This window comes from Pogona vitticeps, chromosome 1 (assembly GCF_051106095.1).
Source record: "Pogona vitticeps strain Pit_001003342236 chromosome 1, PviZW2.1, whole genome shotgun sequence".
In the NCBI taxonomy this organism is placed as follows: domain Eukaryota; kingdom Metazoa; phylum Chordata; class Lepidosauria; order Squamata; family Agamidae; genus Pogona; species Pogona vitticeps.
In genome coordinates, this window is record NC_135783.1 from 338,385,824 (window position 1) to 338,403,658 (window position 17,835).

General features: G+C 40.3%; 1 protein-coding gene across 7 annotated transcripts in view; it reads right to left on the bottom strand.

The window, feature by feature from the left end:
* BEGAIN (brain enriched guanylate kinase associated) overlaps window positions 1-17,835 on the bottom strand; it is a 252,169-nt gene that overhangs the window by 98,174 nt on the left and 136,160 nt on the right. For all 7 annotated transcript variants that reach the window (XM_072986673.2, XM_072986672.2, XM_078383787.1 and 4 more), the window contains 2 exons: window positions 15,538-15,699; window positions 11,439-11,505 (listed from right to left, as the gene is read on the bottom strand). In XM_072986673.2, coding sequence (XP_072842774.1) covers window positions 11,439-11,505; window positions 15,538-15,699 — 229 coding nt within the window. The remainder of the gene's footprint in view (window positions 1-11,438; window positions 11,506-15,537; window positions 15,700-17,835) is intronic.

The window sequence follows — 17,835 nt, forward strand, 5'->3', positions numbered from 1 at the left end:
TGGGGTTAGGTTTCATAGTACATGTCCTGCATTTTCTGAATACACTGAAGCCCTGCTTAGTCATTTAGGTTGCATGTGGAATCTAGACACCATGAGGAACTTCTCCACTTTACCATTGTTTTAATCATGGGGACTGGGGGAGCCTCTCCTTCATCAGACTGTTGCTTGTTGTTATGTGCTCTATAGTCAGAACTGACTTATGGTGACACTGATATGGCTTTCAAAGCAAGTGAGATATTTAAGGAGTGCGCCACTGCACACTCCCAATGAGTTTCCATAGCAGAGCAGGGCTTTGAACCCAGGCTTCCTGAGCCCTAGTCCATAATTTTATCCATTACACTAGTGAGTCCCAACCTTGAGTCTCCAGATGTTCTTGAACCATAACTTCCAGAAACCATGGCTAGCATCACTAGTGAAGAAGGCTTCTGGGAGTTTTAGTCCAAGAACATATGGGAACCAGGGTTGGGAACCACTACTTTACACCACACAATCACACTGATGGCAGGAAAGATAGGTCTAAGCTAGTTCTCCCAGTGCATGTGGGATTCTGCACATAAACAGAATGATTGACTAAGGCTTAGGAATTCAAGTCACTCCCCCTCACTGGTGGCCAAACTCCTAATATCTTGAATTTGTCCCTTCTGCTTCTTGGCATTACAATTCACCAGAACCCAGCATAGGCATTTTCTTGGGTCCCAATACATGATATTAGCTGGATCAAAACATGTAGCTCCACCGTGGAAACTAATAGACATATTAGAAAACTTTTGTTCCAGCTATTTTCTGGCTGTAAAATACAAAACTTTATAAGGCAAGCGACTTGAGACGTTGGCTGATATCCTTTCCCATAATGTGTGCCACAAGGTGGTTTTTCAAGGGGAAAAAAGAAGTCAAATCCACCCTCAGCAAAGGTTCCAAGACTTCTGTGGGATCCTTTTTTTGTTGTGAGGAAGGTTCTGGGGGCCACAGGATCAGGTGGAAACTTTAATTTAATGACTTTCTCCTCATCTGATGGCGCCCAACAGTTTCCAAACAACAAAAAGGATCCCACAAGAGCTCCAGATCTGGGGGAGGAGGGACTGGAATTTTTTTATTTCCCAAAATAAAATGTCTTCCTCAACCCAGCTCTATGCAAATAGGCAGTTGGCCATTGTTTATAACTCTTCAGGTGATGATGTTCCCTTTTTGTTTTAGTTCTGTGTGAATTCTGCCATATATTTATTTATTTTATTATTTATTTATTTGATTTATATCCTGCCCATCTGGTAAGTCGGTACCACCCTGAGCGGCTATAATTTGACTGCGGAGGACTACAATTGTTGGATTTATTATTATTTTTTTTGCAACCTTGCATGCTGGCTGTAGTGGGTGTGGCTGAGAGGGGCTTTTCTGGGCTGGGGTGACTGTCAATCACTAACAGCACTAACCAATAGTTCCTTCCCTGCCTTTGATTCAAAGAGAGTTACACTTATCTGCTCTGTTTTTCTTTCCTTCTCTTGAGGCTGTTGGAAGCAGTGAGTTTGTTCCCTTTCTCTGAAGGCAGTCTGTTAGTTTTGCTGTTTGATCTGTTCTCTACTGTGAGTAAAGAAAATATTTTTTATTCTTTCTCCAACAAATGTTTCAGACTGGTTTATTCAGACTGTAAATGCGCAGAAAGGTTTTCTTGAAGCTATTCTGCTCTGGGAATTCCTGCTCTTCTGCTGTACAGCTAGAGAAATTTAACCAAAATTCAAAAGTATGCAACAAAAACATAATGTTTGAGTATATGAGGGTCATAAAAACCTTGGCTTTGCTACAACTCTTTGCATACAATATAGTAAAAATGGTAAAATATAACCACAGTTTCTTTCAGCTGCATTCAATTTTTTGAGACCTTTAATCTTTAATGTGAAGAAATATGAGATGTTGAGATTTTTAAGATTTAAATGTGGTAGAAATCACGACTGACAGATTCATGTATCCAGGCTCTGGGTGGCTTCTTAAAAATCTGTGTTTTAATCTTTTTGTTGAGGTAGTCTTTCTCAGGGGGCTGGGCCCACATTTTCACCCATAGAACCCAGAATGGGTTGAAGTGAAAAACAAGATGGCGACCCTTACATACAACACCTGACTGCTCTGACAGTTGACACCTTCAACACTGATGATGGAACAGTATTTGCCATGGCACCTGCCAGTCAGTTCTCTTCTTCAACATCTTCTGCCTATCCCCGCCCCCACTCCAGCACCCAGCACCGGAGGCCATTTGCCTCAGTCAGCCTAAATAAGAGGGTTGTCTCTTTGGCTTAATGCCTCAACAGCTCTGCCCAAAGATTCTGGAGATTCAGGTCCTGTTTGCCATCTTTTTCCCTTCTGGAATTTTAGCCAAAGTTTCACACACAGGAGACGGAAAGTTGGCCAGTCTCTTTGCTGTGTCAAGTTGGCAGACCTCATGCTTTTTTTTTGTTCTTTTGTGAAGGATAGTGACTTTGAAGACGACTTTCAGCAGCAGTTGGAGTGATTTAAAGCATCTCTCTGATTTTTTTCTAGAGGCTTTTTTTTAAAGTATGCCCTGTGAAAGTTAAATGCGAATGACCTAAATATAGATTACACAGGAGTCGCAGCTCAAAAGGCAAAAGAAGTTTAGATTCAGCTTAGCCCGACAGACTTGTTTCTGTAGCATTTTGGGAGGTTACCTGTGACTTTTCTGATGACATTCAGGCAGAGTCAAGAGATGATAAGCCACTGAACATGGAAAAGCTACTTTTTGAATGACTGTTCCCAAACTCCCCTGGAGATTGTGCCAGTCAAGTCTTTACAGAGCTTGGAAAAGTTACTTCTCTGGATCCATGACCACCAACTAGGGAATTCTAGGCACTGCAGCTGAAAAAACACAACTTCTCAAAACTTCTTGGGGGAGCAGAAGTGTTTAGCTCTTAATGGAAAACTTAGTCAAAGTATTTTTGAAAAAGCTTCTTCCCCTCAAAAAGATAAAACATTTTATTTTAAATTGCACATGAACATGCAGGCACACACACGTTTTATTTATTTTTTAACATTTATATCCTGCCTTTCGACCAGTGAGCTCAAGGGTACATACATGACTCTTGTGTCTTCAGTTTGTCTTGAAAACAACCCTTTGAGGTAGGTCAGCCTGCAGGAATATTACTTGCCTAAAGTCACTTAATGAGTTTCTTTGCACAATATGGACCAGAACTAGGCACCCTCCCATGCCTCACTCCAACACTCTAAGCAGTGGTTCCCAACCTTGGGTCCCCAGATGTTCTTGGACAAAAATGTCCATAAGACTTCTTCACTTTTTGTGCTGGCAAGGATTTCTGGGAGTTGTAATCCAAGAACATCTGGGGACCCAAGGGAAACACAGTGATGTATTGTAATAACTCATTACTCTTACCTTTTAATATTGTTTATTTTCAATACTGTAACCCAAGGTTGGGAACTACTGCTGTAAGCACTGCACCACATGGGTTCTGTTTTAAGTATGTCCCATCATCTGGATTCTCATTTGGAGGCCGTGGTGGGCTGCAGGCCCTGGACTTAGTCCCTAAAGTCCAATTTGAGATACACCCCCATGCCATTTGTCCTTAATGTTCGATAAGCTACAACCCAGGAGCTCCATATACAGTGGACCGTCGACTTACAGACGGCTCAACTTACAGACTTTTCGAGTTACAGACTTCTCTGGCTGCAAAATTTAGATTCGACTTGCAGCCGGAGAATCGACTTACAGACCAGAAAAAACCCAAAATGGGACAAAAATAGAATAAAAACCGCTGGTTATGGGATTAATCGGTTTTCAATGCATTGTAAGTCAATGGAGATTCGACCTACAGACTTTTCGACTTGCAGCCACCATTCCAATGCGGATTAATTCCTTAAGTAGAGGGTCCACTGTATGGAATTCCACAATCCAGGAGCTTCATAGATAGAATTCCACCATCCGGGAGCTCCATATGGAATCCCCCTCTTCCTCTCCATAACATACACTGCAGTTTATCCCATGTTGTGATCTTATGACACCAAGTATTTCCCCAAGCCTGCTAACGGCACCCAGTGAAGCTGGCCAAAGGTGGGAAGCCTGGCTGAGAACCACAGAGCTATAATTCTCTGGCTCTTAAAGAGTCTGTAAGATAAGCAATGAGAAGAAACAAAGAACGGGAAATTGAAACAAAAGCAAACATTATGACTGAATCTTCCTCATCTATTTAAGATGATTAAGGCTTCAAAAAGTGTATTTTTTTTTAGACGGAAAGAAAAGTATTAAGCAGTACTTCTTCACCTGACAATTTAATGTAACATAAACATTGCAGAGGTGCTGTAAAGTCTGGAAAGCTGTTTGGGAGCCATGCTGTGATGCCCAGAAAAAGAAACTATATTCCAGGTGACGTTTGACCAAAGAGGAATTCAATGGTCCTGTTACTTCCCCCGACCTGGAGACTACACTTGTGTGATGCAGCGTAGTATTCCATTAAGCCTTATTATTATTGGTCACTGCATTACACAATTGCCTACTTTATGTTTTACAAATATTCCTAGATCCTTTTTATACATACTACTGCCCAAACAACTGTCATCTATCCTATACTTGGGGGTGTGATTTTTCTCCTGCCTAATTGTAGCTTATACTGAAACTCATTTTGATTGTTTTGGCCCAGTTCTCCAATCTGTCAAGGTCATCTTGACTACCAGTTCTGCCTTCTGAAATACAGTAACAGCTTATCCCTCCAGTTATCATCTGCAAATCCGATGAGTATCTTCGCCACCCCCTCATCGAAGTCATTTGTAAAGATGCTGAACTATATTGTGCCTAGAACTTGCCTTGTCACTTCTTTTCAGGATAATGAGGGACCACTGGATGTGACCTGTCAGCCAGCTGCAATCCACCTAATGGTAGCATTGCAAATTCTACTTTTTAACCAGGTTGGCCACTGCAAAATCATGGGGAGTAGGTGGGTTCTTTTCAAAAGCCTTCCTGAAGTCAAATGCACTACATGCACAGTATTCCCCTTATCTGCGAAAGTTGTGACTCTTGTCACAATAAAAAAAGAGAGATAATGATTATTCTGCCATGACTTGTTTCTGGGAAACTGTGCCCGGTCTTAGTAATCATAGTGTTCTTTTCTTAAGTTGCGCATACAGTGACTTCTACAACTTTTCCAAGTATCAAGCTGGCCACTTAGCATCTGCTTTGATCTTTTCTTTTAAATTTTTAATATATTTTTATTAATAACACACATAAAACAACAAGATGTCATAAACATAATAATACATAACATAACCAACCCCCCCAACAAATCCTAATCACAGGGACAACATCTGCTCACCTTCAGTTTTCATGGACCTCACCTGTTCTCCAAGAATTATCATCAATCATAGATGCAAGTTCTGAAATTACACCTGCCAGTTCCTTTAGGATCCTTGGCTGCAGCTTATACGGCTCGGCAGACTTTGTTTAAAGCAGTTAGGCATTCTTATACCATTTCTTTACTCATTTCGGGAAGCAGGTCCCTCACCTGCAATAGGCTGAACACTGATTTTGTTTTGTTTTTGTTTTTTTACAAGACAAGAAGCAAAATAGGTGTTCATCAGTTCTATGTTCTCTCTGTTACCGGTTGCTATTTTTTCATCCTGTGTATGCATCGGATCTGACGCTTCGTTATTGTTTTTTCTGTTCTAAGCCTATATGAAAACACCCTTCTTTATATTTTTAAACTTTCTAGCAAATCTGAGCTCACTGAGTCCACAATAAACGGGTCAAATAAACAAATTGTCTAAAATCCAGGTGAAATAATAAATTAAAACACAAACTAAATTAAAGAGAACAGAAGACAAGCCAGCCGTAAGGACTCTAAGTCAAAAGGCTTTTGATGCAGGTGAAAAGCCCTCCATAAAGTGAGTGGACAAGCAATGCTTGACAGAGAGATTTCACTGCAGATTTGTTAATGGAGCTGCTAAGAAAATAACTTATTCATTTTCCATTAAGGGCGCATCACAAGTTGGTAAAATATATTTTAGCAGGTCGTAACAGGAGGTGCAAAGTAGGAGAGGGTAATTGATGTTGCCTACCCCATTTAATGTAATTTGAGGTTTTATATGTTATAACTAAGAAGCTGGCTGGCTAGCTCAGTGTTTTAGGTATCTGGTTGCAGAGCTAGAGGCTGGGAGTTTGATTCCCCATTGGGACTTCTTGGGAGAAGAGCCAGCCTATGTGGCCTTGGGTAAGCTGCACAGTTCCAAGAAAAAGGGAATCGTAAACCACTTCTAAATATTTTCTACTTGGAAAACCCTGTAAAAATCACCTTGGGTCAGAATTGACTTGACTGCTGCTATTATTATTATTATTATTATTATTATTATTATTATTATTATTATTATTATTATTATTATTATTATTATTATTATTATTATTATTATTATTAGTAGTAGTAGTAGTAGTAGTAGTAGTAGTAGTAGTAGTAGTAGTAGTAGTAGTAGTAGTAGTTGTTGTTGTTGTTGTTGTTGTTGTTGTTGTTGTTGTTGTTGTAAGCAGCACATTAGAATGCACTCAGAAATGTTTCAGGAGCTGGTAAATGCAAGAGGTCATATGCTCCCTGTATCTGGCCATAACACCCCCAACTGTATCATTCTGAGCCATATTGCATTTCTAAACAGTCTTCAAAAGCAACCCCAATCCAGACTAGAGCTAACTAAGACATGAGTGACGTTATGGCCAAATCTCCCACATTTAGGAAAGAGCAATACTAAGTGAGAAGTCCATACACAGGTTGCATTGAAATTGCCTTTTTTCTTTTAAAGGAAAATGCTTTTAAAACAAATTCATACAAAACGTTTTTGCCTGTTACATGAAGGAGGGATGCAAGCCATAAAATGATTTACTATAAGAACCATCATAGACTTGTCACATTAACAGCATTGTAGAATCGCATGCCTTTAATCCTCAAAGGCAGACCACAGACAGTGTAAATGGTACAGAGCTTCTGTGGCACTTAATATGTTTAATACAAACTTATAGGAAATAAAAATCCGATAAGGGACAAATTCTAAGAAAGCAAACGGGTAGGAAATTTTTAAAAACATGACCTTTTCAAAAGGCTAAAGCAACATTTCACAGTACAGTATTTTAAATATATAAGAGATGGCTTCAAAACTTGGTATATTTCACGTCACCATAGACCACAATCCACAACAAATATCTTAAAATAAATAGTTTCACAAAGGTTATCCTGGAAAAATTCATTCACACTTTGATCAAAAAGTTTAAAAGGCTGTCTCCCAACCTTGCCATTAGCACTAACAAAGGTCCTTTTAAAATTCTGTGAAACCATGTAATAATAGACATTCTCTTAATGGCATGATTGTTGGTGCTCCTGCAGCACCTCCCACGCTAATTGGCGAACATCTAATAAGTCTCCTGGCCTCAATTGATAATAGCTGTGGGTAGCATGTCAGGAACCACATAGGACAGAACTCATTAACATTCAGCCCTCCAGCTACTGGTACGGAATTTTGGAAGCAGGAACCCAGATGTTTGGGGGCCAAGAATTCTTCAGCCCTGACACACAGATGATGTGTGTAGGAAGGGACCAAACCCAGCCCTTATGGCTGCTTAAAATGACTGAGCAACAGTGTATGCTGGTGGAAAATTTAAAGCATCTGATGTAGGAGCCACCACAGGAAAAACCGTTCCTTGACACTTTTATGTAATATACTTGTAAACAAGGAGAGAGAAAGTTACACTCATTTCTACACAGGACAGTTGATCCAGTACCCTGTTAGAGGGTGGCCAGTATCCTGCAAGTTACAATTGCAGCTGCTGAACTCTGCAGTGCAATTTTCTGCAGCAATTTGGGGCAAGAAGTTGCCATAGGTAGTTTCTGTCGCACAACAACTGTGGGACTTGTGATAGGAAATGTCTACACTGACTTCTTAACTGGTGGCAAATTGCAATGGAAGGTTACATGGCTTTGTTACACTGACGGAAATATACACTTGGATTCTGGCCAATACATTAGAGGTGTTCAAATGCTTTCTTTCCTTTCCTTTTGGCCAAAAATAACCAAGGTGAGTTAGTGGTAGTGATTTAGCTCGGTGGTGCAGTGTAGGAGTGCAGTGGGCTCAGTGGCCTGGCTCCTTCACAGTTTGGGACCTCAATACCTAGCAGAGCACCTCCTTCCAACAAGATCTGCCCACCTTACATGAACTTCCCAGGCCGAGCAGTTGAGAATATTTAGCCCAAGAGAGGCCCAGGAAGAGAAGACCAAAAACCTGAGCGTTCTCGGCAGTTGCTCCCCAACTTTGTAACAATCTCCCATCCGATATTCACCTCGCCCCTTCACTGGGAATTTTCAAATGATCTCTCTGAAAACATGGTTTTTCAGACAGGCCTTTCCGGACATTATAAGATCTTAACACTGCGGCTGTTTTAACATTTATATAATCAGTTCCACCACCTTGCCTTTATATTATTTTAATTAATTTTAGTTGATTTCATTGTGTATATGTGTTTAATTTTGATTTTATAATTATCTTCACTGTTTTAAAATGTTTGTTCATTATGTTATCTTTGTTTAATGTTGTAAACCGCCCTTGGCAGCCATCTGAACGGTATAACAGTCAGATATATATGCAAATTGAGAACGGAAGAAAAGAAAACATGCAGATGCAGTAATTAATTCCTTTCATTCAGAGATGCAAAAAGTTCTTGTTTTGCATAAATCTCACCAGCATGATTCGTGTCCACCTTGGTTGGCATATTCTGGGAGTTGCAGTCCAAGAAATGTAATGCTCTCCATCAGTGCTTTTAATAAACAACCAAGAAACACAGGGATACACAACCACACTCTTATCTGACCTCACTCCTTACCCATCTAGAGCCTGAAAAATATACTCTCTCTCTCTCTCTCTTTCTCTCTCTCTCTCTCGATTACAGCTCCCAACATGGCCACTGGGATAATGAGAGTTGTAGGACAAAATATAAGTTTTCTTGGCTCTGAATCTGGACCTCAGACAATGGTCAAGTGAATCTATACAGTGCATGCAGTGCAAGGCTGTGAGCCACGTAAGATTTGACATGCATGTTTATCAGATGTAATTTTCACTTGTTGGGAATAAACCCCAACAGGACTGTATTATCAGTTCTGCACAATCTCAGGAAAAAGACCTTAGACAGAGCTTTATGTCTCTTAGGTAGGGTTGCCAGATACATGGGTACTAAAAGGAGGACATAGAAAGACAAAAAGGAGGACAAAGGAGGACATTATATTTGCAAAGGCTTTCATGGCTGGGATCTAATGGTGGTTGTGGGTTTTTCGGGCTCTTTGGCCGTGTTCTGAAGGTTGTTCTTACGTTTCGCCAGTCTCTGTGGCCGGCATCTTCAGAGGACAGCACTCTGAAGATGCCGGCCACAGAGACTGGCAAAACGTTAGGAAGAACAACCTTCAGAACACGGCCAAAGAGCCCGAAAAATCTACAACAACCAAAGGAGGACATATTGAATGTTTCATTTAAATCGTTCCAGATTAAACCCACAATCAGTACAATTTTATTACAATAGCTGCCAATAAATGTCCCTTAGTGAACCAACCAAGAAACAGTCATGTCAAAAAATAAAAAGAAATTTAATGGAGGCTTTTTTTCAAAATACCAGGGATGGGCGGGCAGGTGGGGATGGGAAAAGCCAGGGGGAAAGAGGGTCCTTTCACTTCTCCCCCTCCCGTCCAAAATTATAACAAAAAATATACAAAAGCCTGACATTTTAAAGGTTTTTACCTTTGCCTGCCTGATGGAGGACATTAGGCTAAAAAGGAGGACATGTCCTCCTTTTGCCTGACATCTGGCAACCCTACTCTTAGGTAACCTGAACAAAATTGCATGGTCTTGTTCCACCAAGCAAGCCATTCAGTTGCATGGATGAGTCTGAGTCACTCTGAGGAGGACCGGCAACACATGTTTCTCCCCAAAAAGACTTCAGCTATTTTACCCCATGATCACAAGACACGCCTTTTCACAGTTTGTTGTCAGCAAATATCTACAGTTATTGCTATGCATAATATTTCCAAAATGTGATTTTCCAAATGTAATCCAATAATGAATTGTGTCCTGTCGTCTGGGGGGATTGCACTGCAGGTTCTTGGCTAAGTCTCTCACCAAATTAAAAACGCCAGGATTCTGCAGGATGTGACCATGGCAGTTAAAGTAGTATTAAAGTGCTAATACTAGCAACTGTGCATACGTCCTTGGTTCTCGCCCAGAAATGCTGCATGGTGGGATCCTTCCATGTGCTTTGTCATAAATGGTAAGTTTTCTCTTTTCCCAGCTGGAGAATTTGCCTACTGCAGTTAAATTACTAATTTGCATGATCTCTTTTCATAGCAGAGCAAGGAATGTAAATGTGTGGTGCATAAGAATAAATTTTAGGTAGGTAAGTTATCAATAAATCTCTCCCCCCACAACCAAGGATCTTTTTTCTGGATCCATTCATAAGGTGCATGATACTTTAAATTTTTTACCCTTGTCAAAGCAACACTCCTGTTACTGTTTTTATCCTTTCACATAAATTATTTAATTTATTCCCTGCCATTTCCTCAAGAAAAGGCATTCAAGGGAGTGATTAGGAAACAATTTAAATGTTTCTAAGTTCATCTTTTAGCAAGATGTATTGCTTTCCCCCTCTTTGCAAAATATAGACACTCTTAAGCAGTTCAGGACAATCCCTGGATAGGGATCTGGTTGTGGGGACAGAGGCAGAGCGTTCAGTTTCCTATGGTACATCCCGGAAGAGGCAGCCTGTGGGCCTTGGGCAAGCTGCTCAACCTCAGGACGCCTCCAGAAGAAGGGAATGGTAAACCACTTCTGAGTACTCTATGCCTAGAAAAACTTGAAAAGAGTTGCCATAAATCAAAATCTGTTCTCGATCATAGAGTGCAGGACACGCAACAATGGGCTCATGTTAAAGGAAGCCAGATTTCAGTTGAATATCAGGAAAAATTTCCTGTTAGAGCAGTACAACAATGGAACTAATTACCTCAGGAGGTGGTGAGTGCTCCAACACTGGAGGCTTTCAAGAAAAATTTAGATAACCACCTGACAGATATGCTTTGATGTTATTCCTGCACTGAGCAGGGGGTTGGGCTTGATGGCCTTGTAGGCCTCTCCCAAATTCACTTTTCTATGATTTTATGAAAATTGACTTGATGGCACAAACTAATTAACTTACTTACTATCGCTGAATAGTAATGAATATAGTGAAATCAGACTCTTACACTGTAACTGAAAATACACTTTGATCAGACTCAGTAAGACTTATTTCAGAGTCAACACACTTGATGCTGTGCTGTAGAAGCTTAAAAGGAAGGCTTATCGGTGCCAGTTTAGCTTCAATACCTTATATATCTGAAGAACCATAAGGAAAAAAAAATAGTATAAAGGTCCCCTGTACTTACCATCCTGTACAATTTGTCTTCTAGGTCTTGATTAATTCTTTGTAAGGCTAGGTAATTGTTTTGTATCCTAAAACAAAGATGAAATCATGTAATCAACATGTCTTTGCACATTCATTACTGTACTTTTAAAAACATAGGTGTTTTTTATTTTTTACTTTTTGAGATTTATTTTCAAAAATGATTGTAATCGAGTTTCCCATTGATTTTAATCCTCATTTGAGCATTATTTCATGGTTCAGGTATCTGGCTTTGGAGCCAGAGGTTGGGAGTTCGATTCCCCAGCGTGCCCCTTGTGAGTAGAGTCAGCCAATGTGGCTTTGAGCAAGCTGCACGGTCCCCAGATGCCCCCCCCCAAAGGGAATGGTAAACTTCTTCTGAGTACTCATTACCTGGAAAACCCTGAAGAGAGTTGTCGTAAGTCGGAATTGACTTGACAGCATATAAGGATGATGATGGTGATGATTCTGTTACTTAGCAAAGGCTTTTTGATCAACATAAAGCCAAGATTTGCAAATTTTAAAACATCCCTTGTAGCCTTTAGGAGAACCACTTTGTGACAAAGCCTTTCCAACTGTCAGAATCCTGATGACCAGCTGCGTTGGCTAGAGTTTCTGGAAACTGCAGTCCAAAAAAATAAAGGGCCTTGATCTGAGAATTCTTTTTCCCTTGTCTTAAGCAAACAGCAAATGTATTATGCAAGAGCTTAGAAAACAGGCCTATTTTAGAGCTACACAATCTCAGGGTGTGATCAGGGGGGAGAAACAGCTTGCATTTTGCACTGTTTTTGTCACAGTCTGGTGAGAGCGATTTCCTGGCAACCACACGGCATATGGTCAATAGTGCTCCAGCCCTACTGCGATCCATGCCCATGCTGGACCTTTTTGCTCCACCGGCAGGGCTACCCTTTTTAAGGGACAGGTTGGAGCAACTGGCAGCTAGACAGAAGGGTTGCTTTAAAGGAGATCGGTCCTGGCAAAATGACCCTGTCTGGTGTGATCAGATGGGATCCCTTTTCCACCTGTTTTTTCCCCGAGTTGCATCCTTGTAAAAATATAAAAGTTGCTTAGCAAAATGCATAGAGTACTATCTCCAGGAAAACCAATGGTTTGAATCCGCACTTAGCCACACAGCTCACTGCATGCCATTGGTCAGTTAGCATTTCTCAGATTAGTTTACCATAGAGGCTGGTTGTGAGAATAATATGGGTGAGAAATAACCATGTTCACATCATGAACTTGCTGGAACAAAAACAAGAAACATGGAATCAATAACCAAGTACCTATGAGAGAACTCTGACTGGTTGTGGAACGAGTGCCTATTTGGTTACAACCCAGGATTGTTTTGCTATGAAGCTTCTATGAATTTAATTTAATTTTATTTGTTTGTTTGTTTTTTTCCCTCACCCATTTAAGTGGCAAAGCTGCTACTCTGGGTGGCTTACAATCAGAACATCAACAAAAACTGACCCGTGAGAGGTCCTTGCAAAAGTCAAAAGGCAACAACATGGCACAAGAGGAAAGGGGCGAAAACTTTTATGAGTAGTGTAAAAATCAGAGGATATGTAAAAAAGAAAGACAAAAATAAAAGGAAAAGACTGAAAAGAAAAAAAGAGGAAAAAATGTGAGGTGAAAAGATCTGGGGGGACATTTTGAGAATCTCAGATACCAGCTTCTACTGTCTAATAACTATTCTGCACAGCCCAAACTAAAGCAAATTATATTCTTTGCCAGTTTTAAAATATTTGAACTCAGACATTAATAAGATGCAATTTCAGTGGATGACCAACAGAAGAAACCATATTCCAAATGATTCTACACTAATTAATTTGGATGAAATGTAGCATTGCATGGATGTCACAATGAGGCATCAGGCTGAGTTCCTTCCTTCCTAAACTGAAAAGATATACAATGGATAAATCTGCGAACCGGTTCCTGTTCTTCATTGCTGAAAGCTCTCATTTCTAGTAACATGGCAAAAAATATCAGAGCATTACAACATGTGTCCTCTCCTTCTCTACATAGCTTGCCAGAACTAAAGTAAAACTGTACCACTGTTTTATAATGCAGAGAGAGTATGTGTAATAGGAAGCACAGAAGCCACAGAAGGATGAACTTGAGCCTGTACACAACAGGGCAAAAGCTTGTGGGCTTCCTATGGGCAAGGGTAGAGGAACCAAGAATTGGTTTACACTTGGACTCCAAATTCGCTTAGACTCAGCCAGTTTGGCTTAAGGCAGGGAATAATGGAATCTGATTGACTTCCAGAGGACCTCAGGTTTGCCATTTTTCCTTCCAAGCTCTGCTAACAAACCATTCTAGAAATCGTATCTAGAGTTATATATGTAGATGACGTGCTACACGGAAGATGATTTCCTTCTCATCTTGGTGAATATACTTATTCACTGATTAATGATAGAAATATGGTTAAATCTGTCATGAAGCTTACTGATTCAAATAAACCAATAAACTTGCAATTTGTTGTTTAGTTGTTAAGTTGTGTCTGACTCTTCGTGACTCCATGGACCAGAGCATGCCAGGCCCTCCTGTCTTCCACTGCCTCCCAGAATTTGGTCAAACTCATGTTGGTCGCTTCGATGACACTGTCCAACCATCTCATCCTCTGTCATCCCCTTCTCCTCTTGCCTTCACACTTTCCCAACATCAGGGTCTTTTCCAGGGTGTCTTCTCTTCTCATGTTACATCAACCCTACTGGCTGCTGATCTGTTTCCAGGCACAATTTTAAGGGCTGGCTTTAATCTATAAACCCTAAATGGCTTGGCTCCAAGCTATCTCAATGAACCTGCCCATATGTTAAGATCATCAGGGGAGCTCTTCATCTCAGTCCCACCATCCTCACAGATGCACTTGATGAGGACATGAAAGAGGGTCTTCTCTGCCTCCACTCCCAGGCTGGCCTCATTTTTGCTGTTCTTCCACAAGCAGATGAAAGTCTTTCTCTTCAGGCAGGCTTTTTCTTAATGACTGGCTATCTAAGAGAGGTTTTAAAACAAGATGCTTTGCATGTTGTTGCTTCTAAATCTGTTTTAGTAATGCTTTCCCTAACATTTTTAATTAGAGATGGGCATGAACCATCCAAACATTTTTTTAAAAAAATGAACCATCAACTGTTATTTTTTTTTTTAGTTTGCATTTGGGGGGAAGGGAAACTAAATTCCTCTCCTCCACAGCCTGCCTCCTTCCGATTGCCCCCGTCACCTCACTACCTGGTCCTGTCACCTCCCCCTTTTCCTCCTCCTCCACCTCTGCCATTTTGCCATCTTGAGAAGCCCGGCCACTGTCTTTCAAGATGGCGATGGAGAACAAAGAGGAGGTGGTAACAGGATCAGGTAGGGAGGCAATGGGGGCCAGTGGGAATGGGGGGGCAGGCGCCAGCATGAACTTCTTTTTTTAATGAACCAGTTAATGGTTTGTTTGTTTTTTACAAACTTTTGGATGGTTTCTGTTTCAGGGGTACCCCATGTTTCAGGGGCAGGCTGTGGGCAGGGGGAAATGAACCATAAAATTTGTGAAATCACACAAAAGTTTATGGTTTGGGTCAGTTCGGGTTCGTCAGTTTCATCGAATCTGAACCAACCCAAACTAACAAACCAGTCATATTCAAGGAACTTCCTGGTTTGTTTTTCAATTCATGCCCATCTCTATTCTTGATATGTTGTTAGTTCATTTAATATTTGAATAATTCACAGTTTGTTTTAGCTTTAATATTGTGTATTAATGATGTAAGCCAACTTGAGTCCTCAGGTGTGTGTGTATGGATGTATGGATGGATGGAGGTAAAACAGACAAACAAACATGCAAACAAACAAACAAACAAACAAATAGTGTGCTTGGAGTGTATCTTGAAACCTGGAAGACATTTTAAAAGGCAGTAAATGTGGTGCATCAAAGTGGCCCGATCTGGAACAGCACTGTCACAATGCATTTTAAAAATCAGTCAGTCTGTTTATCTGCATGAAGGACATGTCAAATGTTCCTCCTTTCCCCCCCCCCAATATGTGATGTAAGATAAGGTTAAACTTCCTTTTTTTTAAATGATGGCAATAATTCGACTTGGAGGTCAAAAAATTAGGAAACCAACCTTCTCAGCTTTTCTGTTACTTTTTCAAGTTCTTCCTGAGCACGTCTCAATTCAACTTCAAGATACTGGCGTGTAGAATCGAATTCTGTTTCAAGCATTTCCAGTTTGTGGGTTGTGTAGGAAAGACGTTTGCGAAGTTCCCCCTTCTGTTCTTGCAGCGTGCTGGGAAGGATAAAGATTGCAACTGATTAGCCATTCTACAAAGGTCTCGGGGACAGAAGTGTACATAAATTACACAAGTACTGTATACAGTAATATAATAATAGTACTTAATTATGGGTAGTTAGGATTGATGTCCTTCAAATTACAGCTGTCCTCCTGCAGAACCAGAGTACATGTTTGTCGTAAGACCTCTAGAAAGTGAAAGGAACTGCCAGCATAAACCACTGTTTTTAGAAGAAAGTTGTTTTGCTTCGGAGTTGTTTTATTCCAAATCAGTATCTTGCACAGTACTGCCTGCTCTGAGTTACAGTAGCTTTCTCCACTGTGTCTGATGTTCTTTATTTATGATTTGCGTCTTTCACATCCTTTCACAGGAAACAAGACATTTTGTTTTCTACGGTGAAAAACAAAATGGTACCCCCCCCATTTGTAGAAGCTAAAGAGACTCTGCAGACTCCCCGATGATGAGACAGGTCCGCCTACCACTCTTGAAAGGGTCAGACTAGCTTAGGAACAGCAGGATTGGTTTCTTAGGATAGTGATTCCCAACCAGTAGTACAACTACCACATAATGGGCTCTTGTTTTGTATTGTTTTCATAACAATGATTAAGAATTCACTCTCTTAATCCCTCTCTCCTCTAAGAGTGATGTGTCCTTTCTCATCAACCTTATCAACGGAAGGTTATCCATCTGTGATTTTGGGATGCTAGTAGTAACTCTAGACCTCTGTTGTTTGCTCTAGTCCAAGGAGGGTAATCTCCAGAGATTTATAGGCCACACAAGGCCATCCCTAAACCATTGTATCTGACCCAAAATAGATTTCTTTTACAAAGGATGCTTTCTGTTTGCAAATTTGTTTGCCGCCCAGAGACCTCTGGGTAGTGTGGCTGGCATATAAATTGAATAAATAAATAAATAAATAAATAATAAATTACAATCCTGCATGCTCCTCCATTAACACCGGGTGTTTTTTGGGAACATGCTTGGTACTTGCCACTAAACTTAGAGCTTTTCTCCCATGCCTCATTATTCCTACAAGTTGCTTCCTGAGTTAGCCACCTTTCCAGGTACAGCTCTCCAAAGACAGACATGAGGAGATAGAGCTCCATACCATGTATCTCAAAGGATAAATCCATGAACTTTAAACAGAGGTTTTGTTTCATTTAAACAAGAAGGATCCCAACTGATCATATTTCCCTTCCTAAGGGGTCAGACTGGGTAAATCTCTCCATACTTCTCTCAATACTGAAAATGGAATAACCACCTTCAAATTCCCTTCAACATATTAATGGCCCAGATGAGGGCACTTTTTTCCCCAAGAGAGAGATTAGAAATGATCATATTTTTTCTAACTCTGTCTGCAGTTTCTTTTCTCCCATTTTTTCCCTGAGATCTGTAACAACAACAAAGCAAGACTGGCTAGGGTCTTTACTGGGAAATTTACAAGGGTAAAGAATGCTATTTTTTCCCAGTGGAAATGCAGAGTGAGGGTTGTTCTAGAACACTTGGATGCATTCTTCTATGTTGGACAACAAAAGTCAGAAGGAGAGATAGGGATTAGACAAGTAGAGTGGTGTGGGTTTTTTTTTTTTTAGCCAAGGCAATAATATTATAGTTTGACTGATGACCAAATAATCTGTGTTAAAGATAGCTGGACTACAAAAGAGATGCTGGATGCCTTAGGAAGATGCCGTGGATTTGTCAGTTTTAAATCACGAGGGAACTTGTACAGTTAAGACTTGATTTAAAGAAAGATTGTGAGAAACAGGTCACTGTTTTGATTACTGTATCTGATCTGAGCAGTTTTGACCAGGATAATTAGAAAAAAACTGGGATTCCTTATGTGAGCACTAGGAAATAAATCTGATACTTTTATTTCTGTCTTGGATGGGTAAAAGGAGTTGAGTTTCAACAATGTTTTAAGTGCCTTGAGGGAAGAATGTAGTGAACAAAGAAATTTATTTTTCAAAGCTCCAGATAAATTACTGGCTCTCATTACTGAATTAAAGGAAGGAACTGCGAAACAGAAAGCCATTCTATAGAGACAATCACTTTGTTTCTACAAATTAATGGGAAGGCCCATCAAGGCAGATTTTGTCCCTTCCCCAGAGACTGATTAACCAATAGCATCTGTA